This window comes from Diorhabda sublineata, chromosome 2, assembly GCF_026230105.1.
Source record: "Diorhabda sublineata isolate icDioSubl1.1 chromosome 2, icDioSubl1.1, whole genome shotgun sequence".
NCBI lineage: Eukaryota > Metazoa > Arthropoda > Insecta > Coleoptera > Chrysomelidae > Diorhabda > Diorhabda sublineata.
The window spans coordinates 12,052,436-12,066,659 of record NC_079475.1 but is presented as its reverse complement, the minus strand read 5'-3'; the positions used below and the strand labels follow the sequence as shown (position 1 = coordinate 12,066,659).

At 30.3% G+C, this 14,224-nt stretch overlaps 1 protein-coding gene across 3 annotated transcripts in view; it reads right to left on the bottom strand.

Annotated features, from left to right (window-relative positions):
• LOC130440564 (sorting nexin-13-like) overlaps positions 1-14,224 on the bottom strand; it is a 28,274-nt gene that overhangs the window by 2,652 nt on the left and 11,398 nt on the right. For 2 of the 3 annotated variants that reach the window (XM_056773815.1, XM_056773814.1), the window contains exons 8-16: positions 12,374-12,494; positions 12,161-12,319; positions 9,511-9,892; positions 7,684-7,958; positions 6,359-6,501; positions 5,613-5,831; positions 5,269-5,436; positions 4,092-4,306; positions 3,138-3,250 (exon numbers count right to left, since the gene is read on the bottom strand). In XM_056773815.1, coding sequence (XP_056629793.1) covers positions 3,138-3,250; positions 4,092-4,306; positions 5,269-5,436; positions 5,613-5,831; positions 6,359-6,501; positions 7,684-7,958; positions 9,511-9,892; positions 12,161-12,319; positions 12,374-12,494 — 1,795 coding nt within the window. The remainder of the gene's footprint in view (positions 1-3,137; positions 3,251-4,091; positions 4,307-5,268; positions 5,437-5,612; positions 5,832-6,358; positions 6,502-7,683; positions 7,959-9,510; positions 9,893-12,160; positions 12,320-12,373; positions 12,495-14,224) is intronic. The other variant, XM_056773816.1, reaches the window with a different exon arrangement.

Below are 14,224 nucleotides of genomic sequence, written 5' to 3'. Positions count from 1 at the left end.
TCACTACTCTTTTAGTTAAAATATTCAAATTATAAAAGGCGCTAGATGTATAAATGCTACAACTTACAATTTCGAAAAAAAAACTATATTTAGCGAAGTACTTACTGAAATGTATTTATATAACAAATAATCACTTCTTCTTTTCAATTTTTTCGAAATGGCTGGAAATAAGTGTGTTTATTTCATGTAAGTGGACTAAGTAAGAGATCAGATTATACACTCGGGTGAGTTATTATTAAGACAATTATTTTTCTTAAAGGAATAAAAAATAGTGAATGTGAATAAATGACTGTTTACAAATGTTCAAAACTAAACATAAGTAGGTATTTAATTATCGTCCAACAAAAGATAATTCGTCCAATAGTTTTTTCTGATAATGAGTTTATTTGTATTATGGTCGCATTGCATATTATACGAGTACAATAATTTACTACAAATTCCAAATCCATTCAATCTTATAAAATTATCAAAAGTACTTGAATAATACCTAAATTTAAAATTAGAAGCCACCTTTATAGTAAAGGCAAACAGAATAGAATAAAACATTTTTGAAAATATTTCAAACTTATACATAAACACAACTAACCGAATACAAAGGACTGAACTTTAATATTTCACAAAAATTGAAATAGTATTTTTTGTTATTTTTTTATGTTTATGAACTAAGCACATAATAATAAGGTAGTGTTTCTGTATGTTTATATTTGGAAATTATCCTATCAATGAGGTAAAAATTTCACTTTTTATCACATATAATTTACTATAGACATGTACCACCAGATCTTCGATACGACGATTCGTGCCTTCACTAGGCAAACATATAGGTTTTCAATGAGAATATGCTTATTTATTATAATTATTAGTCAATTTAAGCGATATAGCACATTTTTATCTCGAATAACTAACATCAATAATGATTATTCTTAAATACGTTTCTGTTGTAGATACTCGTTTTGATTTTGTCAAAAAATGTACTGAGAGCTTTACTTTAAACATTACCTAGTGTTTTCGATATGAAAAAGAACTTTTTTAACCAATGTAATGTCCCTCCATAATATAATCACCATTTTTGTCCTCGTATCTATTAAGGGTAAGAATATAGTAATGTCATATACCATCTTATGATTGTTGAATACTTTCAATAAAATGAATTTTAGTTGCAATTTTATTATATATATTGCAAAAAACACTTTTAACAAGAGATAATATTATTTGCTAGTGATAACCCGCTTTTATGACCATACCTACTTGGTTCAGATAAGTAGACCTTTTGCCTGCTTTTATTATACCATTTTAAACAAACAGATGGTTTTGTAAGCATTTATGGTCTCATTGTAAAATATAATTTCTGAAAGTTGAAGGTAGCAACAAGTACATTTTTCCAGTCGCACATTATGAATAAATATATCATCCCAACAAATATTGATGTTAGTTATTTATTTCACGATTTACCTATCCATAATTTCCTACAGTGATTATAGAAACAGCCTATTTAAAACTATAGAACAAATTAATTATTTTTAAAAAATGTTACTTATAAAAAATCTTGGAGAAGAGCAATTTATATTTTCAACTGTAGTAGTTGGTGTCTTTTTTGTAACGTTATAACTATATTAAATATGACGCCTTGGATATATTTTTTAATGGTATATATTTTTGTATTGCACTTTAATAGGTTATAATTTCAAAAATATATGTTTTAACATTTCTATATTATTTTGTGGTCAATCCAAAAAGTATAAATAGATAATACAATAAATAATATTTTCGATTATTATAACTTTTGGCTCTCCAATGTGAAACCAAGACCGGTCCTGAGTTAGTTGGTACACTTATCGGTAAGGATGAGGCCATTGTTTAAATATCTTTCACAATGATAAATCTGACAAAACGATTATAAGTAGGTATTTTAGTAGTAGTGGATAGGTCTATACTATATACTATAGGCATAGTATGTGATTTATCAACTACCAATCAGGAACTCATAAAGCATTTGGGGGTTAACAAAAATCAACCTTATTTTTTTCATAATGAGAAAAAATATTATGCTTTTTTTGATGCTCCCAATCTGAATCCCAATCCGAATTCTTTCGAAAAAATGAAGGTTAAATTAGCTGCCCAATTGTTGAGTCATTGAGTCACAGTGTTTATTCTGCCATAATGACATCTTTGGAAACTGGTGAACTTATTTCAAGTACTGCTAAAAACACGGCTAACTTTGTTCTAACCATGAACAATTTATATGATGCCCTGAATAGTACACGTTTACATTCAACAAAACCCTGTAATCGTGTTCTGAGAGATACGAATCCAGAAGTGCTAGCATCTTTAAGCTCAGGATATGATTTATTAGAAAATCTATACAAAGTTGGGAAAAAGGGAAATTTGACCAGACCTGATAGCTTTGATGGTTTTCTTCTTACCATTAATTCCGTTAAACAATTTGCAAATGATCAAAAAATGAAGGTTTCAATTATTTATTCACAGACAGACTAATTCAAGATCCACTTGAAAATCAAATTTCTGTTTATCGTCAAAGAGGAGGGTATAACAGAAACCCAGCAGTGAAAGCATTTCGAGCTGCATTTAAAATAAATATTGTCGTCAATTTAATGAGGCCACCTAGAAGTGCTAATGCAGGCAGTCAACTGGATTATGATGATAATATACTGCTTTTACCAACAGATGACAATGAAGCACTCGCTTCATTAAATGTTGAAGAAGAATCATCATCGGAACAAACGGATTCATCCAGAAGAACCATCTCATTGTATCACTTTGATTATAGCTTATACTGGATCCTTAACTTATATTCACTTTTGGAATTTTTTTATTATTTTCCTTTCATTTTAACTAACCGTTTGGTGTTCCTGTCACTACTTATACTTTCGAATTTTTATTTACTTTCCTCTTTTGCGTTTTATATCTTTTTCAAACGATTGTCATTTTTTTTCAATTATGTTCTTTTACGATATCTGCTTTTTGTAGTACACTGAGAGTACACTCTAGTAATTTCTTCTTTTTTATATAATTATAAGGTTACAAGATTCAACATTAGTTTTTAGAGTATGATACCGTCGTATTGAACTACAGTATATTGAATGACATTCAATTTAATATTGATAGTATATTATTACCTGACAGGCTCGATAAAAGAGCAACTTTAGCAGCCACTCTTGTTCTATTTTTAGTATCATTATCTCGTTCTGGTTTCTTTTCATTTCTAATACCATTTGGCCAAAAAGAATGTCTAAAAATAACAAAAAAAAAGCAAATAAATTTACCTAAAATATGGAATTTTCTTCAACTTTTCTATCACAAATTATCACTAAATATATATATGAATTGTAAAGAAGTCTTTGCCAGCTATATTATGAATAGTTCCCAATAAAAAACTACTTATATATATATATATATATATATATATATATATATATATATATATGTCTTCAATTTCTTATTTCTTAGGAAAAAAATAAAAATAACTGTTTTCTTTTGATTATTTTTGAATAAATATATTAATTTGAAAAATGTGTGACGTCACATCAGGGGGGAGGGGTTTTTGAAATTGTGACAACCTGGGACAAGGAGGGGGGAGGGGTTAAAAAGTCCTGAAATTTGTGTGACGTAATTTATGGATGGCCCCTATTCTGTTTCAAAATTAATTTTTTTTTGATAGTTTTTAAAAGAGAGATAAATTTTGACGTTTCGACTTATCTTTAAGTCTTTATCAAGATATTTTGAAACGTCAAAATTGATCTTTCTTTTAAAAATTATCAAAAAAACTCTAATATTTATTTCTTCCTCTTTCTAATTTCTTGTGTTCGTAGGTTGTTTGGATACAATAATGAAACTTCAATAAAATATCACATTTTTATGTATAACTTAAAGTTTCGCTCCTTGCTTGGGAGCATTTTCAAAAGAATCCATTCTTTTGGATTCTTTTGAACTGATTTTTTATGAAAGGAGATCTAAAATCAATCATGAAACAAATTTTTGGTATTGACATTTTTAAAATCTTATAAATCAAAAAAGTTAGAAATTAATAACCACAAACTATTTACTCCAAGGTAGTGAAAACGTTCACTCACTTAAAAATATACAAATAATGTGCTACATTCTTTGGACTAGTGATGAAGGACACATATTCGAGTATTCTGCGGTTCACTATATCACCAAACATTGTTCTCACTATCTGCCTCAAAAGTGTTACGATTCTTCTTCTCAACCATTGATTTCTAGACTTTAAATCAAACACTTCATCCATCATCAATAACATTATTCTAAGTGGAATGTTGTCGTCGGTCTAAAAACAAAAACATGTAATCAAAATTTACCATATTGAAATAAATATTTAGTGATGGCCGGATGCTAGGTGTGTGGGAGTGGACCGCGATGACTGGAGAATGTGGTGGACGAGGCAAAGGCTCTTTGAGGACCGTAGTAGTCGTAGTAGTTCAAATGTACCACAAATGTTATATAATGAATTGTCATTGTGACAAATCATTTCATTTAAATCAAAAGTCATCATCGTACATTGTAATTTTTGAATTCACTAAAATGAAAATCTAAGTAATGCCAAATCCCGATGAAGAAGAAAATACAAGAAGGCCTGAACCTAAAATTCTACCTTTGTATCGAGAAGAAGACCTACCTACAGGCGGTAGCAGTATGTGGACGAAATTCCCGCTCATAATTCCATTCTGTATACCGTTATTTATACGAAGAAAAAAATGATTCTTGGTAACGGTATTTTGACCATTTTTGATCGAGATTCATCTAACTTGTAATAATTTAACAAATATAAGGAATTGAAACGATATGTCATTATTATTATAATTCACTTTATATTGAGGATTTTTAATTTTTCAACAATAACTTTAAACGGGATCGAATGAACAACCTTTTGATTTTTTTTGCTAAAAAAATAAATAATTTCTTTCTTATTTCACTTTTCCGAACATTTCTTGAGATGGACAATAAAAGTCCTTCATTCATAACAGTATTTCGCCGGTAAAATGAATTTAAAAGAATACGGACATCGCTTGGTAAAGAGGTACGTAATTGTTTCACTTTTTAATTCTGTCTCCTCAGGTAATGAGGATTTGTCGTTACTGTCATTACCGTTACATGCTTGAATACAAAATATATAATCAAGAACTCATATTTATCCGAATCTGTATTGTGCCCCACCCTGTATTTTAAGTAAATGGTATTAATTTGAATAATTACATAAATTGTAACAATAATTGAATGTTAATATCTCACTTCTTCTATTGAGGCACCAACTTTACAAGCTTCCGGAAACCTCACTGGTTTTGGATGGAACACCTTCGTTAGACCGACGACTACTTCATCAACAGTGTTAATAAGATGTTCCGGCATATTTTTAATTGTTTTCATTCCAGTTTTAAGAGGATTCACCAAAGTATCGATCTGAAAATAGTAATAAAATTAATTTTTTATTATAAAGTTGAAATTTCTATAACCGTACACCAATCCGCTGTCTGATAAGCGTTTCGATAACGTGGTTACCGTCTTCAGAGACTTAAGGTAACTAGTAACTATTTTAATATGTAAAAAAATTAATACTTATGTTTATAATGACTTACGGTACTAGATATTGGTCCTCCATTTGCTCTATCATAATCTCCCTGTTCGAGGAACGTTATCACAAGTTCTTTAAGACCTTGATGAGTTGATATCACATGATTACGACACAATTCATTCATATACGAACCCAGCATTTTCATTCTTCTTTCTAAAACGGCTCGGTCCATATTATGGAATGTTTTCTTACCGGGAAATGGAAGTTTCGATAAATCTGGAAACTGAAATATAGGACGAAAAAGTAATTTCGGTTTTGTAATATAAAGAATAGTTTTTTAATCAATTATATATTTTACATTTTTCTCAACGACCTTTTACCATCTTTCTTTCATCTTCATAATACTGCACTTAAATTAATTTAATAAATAAAGAAAATTTCTGATCCTTATCAGCAAAAAACTGAACCAAGCGCGATTTGACCATTCAAAGAATTCTGCAAACTTCGAAATAAATGGTAATCAGATGGTACCAAATCGTCTTATCAGAGTGCTTTATCAACTCTTGTTCGGGCTTGAAAGCCGTCAAACGTCAAAGAGCGTCGCTATTTGGTTCATATAATTAAACATTCCCTAGCGAACGCTCAGTGGCGCCATCCTCACTTTCAACTGGAAACCACTGATCAAGTTGAAATCCGATAATATAGAATATATAATATAGAATCCGATGCTAACTGAGGTTGTAAAATGTATCAAAATATTCTTTTACAAAAATAATTTTTATTTGTGTGTACTTTGGATTTAATAATTACCTTTTCCTTAACTTTGGAATAAAGGTCATGAAAGTCGCTATATCTTCGATAAATATGCCATTCTTCTTGGTACCCTGTCTCATATGATCTACTAACTCGAATGGCATATATACCAAATGTTTTACCCTTTTCACAAACTATTCCTGAAAATAGAACGGTTTCTATAGACGCTGGCCAACCAATAAAGTAACACATCACTAAATAAATCGTGTGACTAACTAAGAAAATCGATTTTATTCATCAATCTAATCTCTATCAAGAGCAATATAATCGTTTGAATGCTTCTCTAACTTCTCGATGCCATGCTTGTAGAAGGATTTCTCTTTTACTTTTAAATAGGCTTCAGTTTCAGCAATTGCTTCTTGATTTGAGCTGAATTTCTTACGACGAGCATTTTTTTCAGATCAGTAGACACTGGGGACCAGATCTGGACTATACGGTTAATGAAGAAGCAATTCAAAATGTAATTCGTTCATTTTAATCATCATTGTCATCGACTTGTGAATCGGTGCATTATCTTGTCTTTTTTTCGACATGCTATTTTTTTCATCAAGAAGCAATGATAAATTAACACACGAAATTGTTTTGAAAATAACAAAAATAGCTTCACTTAAATTTCATGACATTTTACACATAATATTTTGAAAGTTGGTACTTCATAAACGTCATATGAATTTGTCAATGGCAACGCCATCTGTGTGTCAGTCACACTACTTATTGAGTGATGTTATATCCATAGACAAACCATAAAATCTTGAAAGTTCACGTCTTAAATAACGCTTGGGATTCGAAATTGGAGGGATGGATATTAATTTATTAGTGGTCCCAAAACGAATCGAAATGAATTGTTATTTCTAAAAATTAAGAGTTTTATAAACAAAATTATTTTTAATAAAGTTTTCTGCATATTTTCAGAATCAATAACTAATTACGGAATTTAGAAATATTGGGTTGATATTGTCGCTATAATACCCAGCCATTGAAACTTATTCAATGAACTGTAGTTTTCATTATAACCTGTAAAATTTTAAGTAGCAATTTTTATTTTAATGTTGTTAATAATATCGTTTGTGTCCAAATTAATTTTGGTGATTGTTTCCAAAATTACCATAACAAAAAAAATATTTTTAAATAGAAAAAATGGTCTACATACAGAGTGCTATAAAAAATGCAGACAAATGTAATTAGAGGTGAATGGTCATTGAAATTGGTATGAATAGGAAGAGCAAGAGATTTTTCAAATGAAAATGTGACAGCGTTATTTTCGTCAGTGAACTATCGAGCATTTACTTTAGTAGTAAAATATTTCTACGCCTCTTTCTTACCAGTTTCAATAATATTCACGTTAAGAGTAAAATTTCCGGTTTTCAAAAGTTTTTCGTCGATTTTTCTTTCTTCTTCTTTAACTACATCAGATCCGTTAGCGGTTATCCTTTTTTCTAGACTAGAGCTACGTGATTTTATTTCGGATTCATTTTTTCCAATCAGCATTGTTACGTCGCTCCACGATCTAGCGTGTTTTACGTTCTTGGGACTTTCAACAGACAGAAGATCCATTTTTCTAGTTGCCACATTTGGAGGTTCGTCTACACATTCACTACTGTGAATCAAATATATAAGTTTCAATTTTGAGATAAATAAAAAATTTCTACAGAAGAATTTAAAGAAAAACGAGATCATATCAAATTTTAAATGGGAGAATAAAAATGATCGTGAGAAACCACAGAATCTAGACCACTAGCTTTATGAAGCGGGAGTCTGGTCAAAAAGCAAAGATACAGATATTGGAGTAGTCCAGTCAATGAAGCATCTGCCTGAGTAATTCTTCTTTTTTCCTACAACTGGTAGATGTACTTTCCTATACCATCTACCAAATCTACTTAAACTCATGGCAAGTACAATGTCCTATTAATTATCTTGTTATGTTTGCGTAAGTCATTGAGGTTCCTATTGTATTCCAGATCATATTTGTACCGATAGAGTAGCAGCTCAATATATTCTGACTATTGGATCTCTATATCACTATTGTATTGGTTCCTTTCCAGGTTCATTTCCATACAAGTTTCAACGGCAAGTGTTTTTGTCTGAAAGGCGCCGGTGCAATCTTCCAATCTTTCTTCCTGTTTAACTTCATGGTGAACTTATTTCTTGTATAGTAACAAATTTCAGTGACACTCAATATTTAGACTAGCGAAAAATCGGAACTTTAGGGGTAAAAAATCTGTATGAGGTAGAAGATACGTATCCATCTATGTAGTTGTAGACAAGACAAACCCTTTACATAAGGCGACGGAGAGATTGTGGTTAAGTAGACAAAAAGCGAAAAGTCACAGAGCACGCAGAAGACCATTATCACAGATTACTCTGCAGCTGACAAGCTCATAAACATACTAAGGAAGATCCTAGTAATTGACCTAGAGAGAAAAAATAACAAAGTAAGTTAAATAAAGTGTGGTGTTCTGACATATAATTTCATATTTAAAATTAGGCAACATGCACGAATGTAACCCAGGGAGAAATACAACCTCTTGTGTCTGAAGTATCTCACCTCAACCATTATGATTCATATATCATATAGTTGAGTGATACTTCACCCTCCATTAACGTTCCTAATAGGAACCAACGTCTTAGTTAAGTGATTCCAAGTGTCTCTTAGATACTTGAAATTCCATAAACGAATCAAATTACTTATTTTTATTTTATATGAATGTGACTCTAACGACCATAAATATCCATTGCTATAATTAATTATAGCTTTTGTATACGATAAGATTTAGTATTTAAGGTAACTTGTACAAGGATACTAGGTTCTTAATAGTTTGACATTCGGCGAGTAAGGTAGTCGGATTATTGAGAGATTAAGAATTAAAATTTTTGTTGTTAAGTAGAATATGGTCGACCATTATTGGTTAGTCCGAAGATACATTACATTTGGTCCTTCGAGCTGGATTTTACTTTGGAGACTGATACGTGGTTAGCCAAAAGATACATTACTTGTGGTAAAAAAAAGGACTTGTCTTTGGTCAAGACCTCTATCATGCCATAGTAAAGCCTGAAGGCATTATTTTAGCTCTTTAGCTTATAGAGTAATAACTATTCTATTAATTATCATTAATTAACTTTTCTTAGGTTCAGAATATGTAGGTACACACCTGTTAATACTGATTACGTCATCTTCGGAGTTAGCTTGTTGTAATAGATCGAGTTCTTGTAATAACTTAACGTACGATTTGCTTTTTTTGAACAACGGCAAAAAATTATTTTCCATTTTTTCGTAAGTAGCTTCGAGAACAGTATCGAACCAAGTTTCCGAAGGGATTTCGTTTAGATTTCGAATCTTGAAATGTAACGTTTGTACAATCGCCGGTTTTATTTGTACTTTTTGCTCAGTTTTATCACCCAAATATTGTTCGTAAATACTCAGGGCAGTGGAACGGATATTTTCGTAAGTCGAATTTAAATTTTCTGTTGAACCTTTAATTAATTTAGTTAGATGAAGATCCGACAATTGTTGTTCTACGGATACTTTCCAACCTACAAAATAAATTTTTTACAATACAATGACTGTTGATTATATTTTTGACTTAACAATAATTGAATTATTTTTTTTCAATATTATCCAATTGCTAAATCAATGCTAAAGAGCGATTGAAAATGATTGGTATTTATTTTGCTTTGTTTTTCAAAAGACGCAAATGTTTTTTGACTAAAAAATGTTGGATTATCATTTACAATCGACAGACTCTTGTTACTGTATGTCACAAAAATAACATTTATTTATATTAATAGATAGTCCGGTCAAATTATGACTAAAATCTAGTAGTTTAGCTAAAAAGCTTCACATAGAGCTGAAAATAGTTAGAAGAGTTCAGAAAACTAATATATGGTGAATCTGGAAAGTTACCATCGATCTTAAATCTGCGTTTTTCACACAAACATTAATTTTTTGATAAAAAATCATAAAAGTATCGTGAAACGGGGCTATTTTAAACAATTAAATGACATTTTTAGTTATTTCTGTAACTTGCACCTATTTTAGTTTTATAAAATATATGACTAAAGATGTAATTTTGGCATAATTTTAATTTCGTAAATAGACATAATAATATGCAAAAAAATCGAGAAGAACTATATTTTTTTAAACGTAATATCAGCAATATTTTTAATACAATAAAAATGTTTTAAAATATAGTTGAAGAATTCAATTGGTTCATTCATTTAAGTTTTTATTAAAAAACTCGCATCAACCGTATACCGATTATTAGCGTTTCAATTTTTTTAACAAATACAAGTAAATTGTATTTTATCTGCAGATATTTATTAAATTAAGTTTATGATCGAGATCTGTTTGAGGTAATTTTTGAGGTTAGTAATATTGTATTTAGATCCTAAAATTTTAGATATTGTTCGTGGTAGATTTTATGATGATCCTGCTGCGTTAAAATCTTTCCTAAACGGAGAACTTGATCTCTACGATTTTTCGGTAGTACTGACCATGATTTAACGGAGTCTTTTATTTTATTCGACCATTTATTCTCCCATTCATCGAGTACTTTACGTTTTAGGGTTGATTTAATATCGGCACCAGGTCTGCCTCTTCGTTTCCTTTTATTCCAGTATGTGAGGGAATCCAACAAAATGCATTTTTTTGTTGTTATCTTTTATGAATTGCAGTTGCTGCTTGATTTTAATTGTCAAATAATTTGTGGCGTGAATTTGAATTGAGCTAAGGGAGTCTATAAATATGAGATAATATAGTTGAAGTTTTCAATTGGTTTAATCAATATAAAGTTGTTCATTCACTTAGTAGTAGTATTTGTTTTTATTTTGTAATATAAATATAAAAGGTTTTATTGTCTATTAATAAGAACAATAAAAGAAACATCTGTACCATAGAACTGGGTCTTGTCAAGGTACGCGACGTATGCAAGAAGCTCTTCTACACATATAAAGATACACATGCGCACAGATATAAATGTAGTACTTCAAAAACAGTTTTCCCGTGATATAATCACTGGTATCAACTTTGTAACTTATAAGAGGATCTCTATTATCAGTTTTATCCTGAATAGGACAATTTCCCCGTTTCTCAATATTTTCGTCACCATCGATTCGAGCCATTTGTTGTCAAGTTTCCGAATAATTGGTCGAAACCAATTCACTTCCTCCAACCGTAGTTTCGAAAACTTCAGGATTGGTTTTGGGTTCCGTGCCAATTGAAACTTTCAATTACGTTGCTTTGAACTACCATCGTGCCGAAGTTTCAGAATTGGCTTAAACGTAATTTCCATAAGGATTGAACGGGGTACTTTTGACCTGAACTAATTTTTTGATCAAACTTTTGCTACAAAATGCGTAAAATCCATTTTTGTCACCTCTGAAATTGAATACATTTTTCCAAGTAGGGGATCGATGAGATTTCACATATAATAATCTTCTGAACGCTCTTACCAATCAAGAAATGTCCTTTATTTTGAGACTTTACGTGACATCCAAAACATTCAAATCATTATTTTAAAGCCGGTATCTCATATGATTGTGATGGAATACAGTTTACTGAACTTTCAAATTATCCAATGAAACATATTTGTAAAATAAGCAATTTCAATGCCTACGTTGAATTCGTTATATTTTTAGGTGATTGATAAAGAGTAGTAAGAGTTTAGAATTCAAAGAGTCAAACCTAACTCCAATTTACATAACAATAAAACAAGACTATTACATGATATTTAGCGAACGCTTATTATTATGTTGGCTAAAAATATAAACAACACCCTTGGTATAATAGTCAATTGGTGTTACCTTCAACATTTAAATAGAAGAAGAGGTCTAGTTGTTTTCCTTGACTAGAAACGAAATCAATAAAATATGACAGCGCTATGTTATTTTTTAAAATTTGGTCTAAAGTAAGTTCGATTTTTTTGATGTTTTCTATTTGAATATAATCCAAATTTTGTCCATCTGAAAAATATTCAATTTTTAAATAATTATTCGTTAATTAATTTTATTTTATACCTATACTGTCCATATTTTCCATTTTGGATAATTTATTATCTATTATTTTTAAGACGTAATATAAGCTGCTGAGTTGTTGTTTGACTGCTAGATCACTTTCTCCTCCCAAATCCCGAGATCTCTAAAATAAATAAACAAAAACTTGAAATTTCACTAGTGCTTAAATATAAAATTTTCGCTAGTAGAAAAAATAATGTATGCAATTCGTGTGTAAAAGCCTTTTTGCGATCAATAAGAAAAATGTACGGTACAGAGAGTTGGAATTATTAAAATTGATAATTCAGCTGTATACTAATGCTTAAGAAGACCATCAGCAACAATACTTATAGATGCTGACGAAGACATCACTTCATCGAAAAAACATGGAGATTGAAAACAGTTACAGAAGATTATATTGACGAGTCAATGAAGAATAAAATAGTGAGCTCGATATGTTATTATGAAAACCTATTTTAAAATCAAATATTTCGGAAAAGAAAATACAAATATGTCATAACCTCAAACAATACGTTTTATCACTGTAATCACCACGTCATTATTGTGAATAACAAGGTTAACAAAAAAAAGTTTTCTTTTCGGGATTATGTTCTTATGCATTGGAAATCACTTAAATTTCTCATATCTCATACATTTCATATGATACATTCTCATCTGAATGAATTCAAAGATAATATGGATGCCTACTCCGAGGAATAAGAAGAGCGTTTTCATTAAGATGTGATGGGCTTTATTGTTATCAAGTGTTATCAAGGGTAATACAACGAGAATAAGATGGGAGATTATACCTCGGGTTAAATACCAGGTAGGTTGTAAGAGAATGGAAAAAATACAGAGAATATTCACTTTTAGACATAAATTTCTTGTTAATTTACAAGAAAATATCATTGTTTATCATAAATCTGACATACAAAAATTCTGATATATAGCAAATATGTTTCATGTCATGATGTGAAGTAAAATTACAATAAAAATGAAAAATTTTTTCCAAAAAAAAAATGAAAAGCTGCTCTAGTTATTACAGAAGCAAATTTTTTTATCAAAAAAACATTTTTTCACTTATTATTCTGAGAAAAAAATTAAAATTCAACATATTTCTATACAGATCATTTAAGTCCATAACTTTATAATCTCTCTCCACTTCTTCTGGTCCAGTTACTCAAGTTTTTATACAAGCAACTTTTTTGATAAAAAAAAAACATTTTTTTCCTTATTTTTCTGAGAGAAAAGATTAAAATTCAACAAATTTATATACAGACCATTTAGATCCATAGCTTTGCAATTTCTCTCCACTTCTTTCGGTCCAGCTGCTCTAGATGTTACATGAGCAAATATTCTGATCAAAGAAACATTTTTTCCCTTATTATTAGGTCCATAGCTTTGCAATTTCTCTCCACTTCTTTCGGTCCAGCTGCTCTAGATGTTACAGGCAAATATTCTGATCAAAGAAACATTTTTTCCCTTATTATTAGGTCCATAGCTTTGCAATTTCTCTCCACTTCTTTCGGTCCATTGCTTTTTCTCTTCCGCTCTGGATGTTTTTCTCTCTAAGGTCTTCTTCTACTACTTCCCTCCACCGTTTTTTGATCTATCTCTTTTCCTCTTGCACTCTGGTATTTTCCATGCAACTCATTTAAATAATCTATCTTCGTCCATTCGTTCTAAGCGATTTATCCTTTTTGTCTTTATAAAAGCGCAGATTGGTGACTCATTCAAAAGTGTGTAAATTTCATGGTTTGATCCTAATTCTGTCTGCTTGCCCCCAGAAATTCTTCTTAGTATTTTTCTCTTCCAGATTTCCAAGTTATGTTCAAATTCATTCGTCATTATCCAGGTTTCACAAGCGTATGTCAG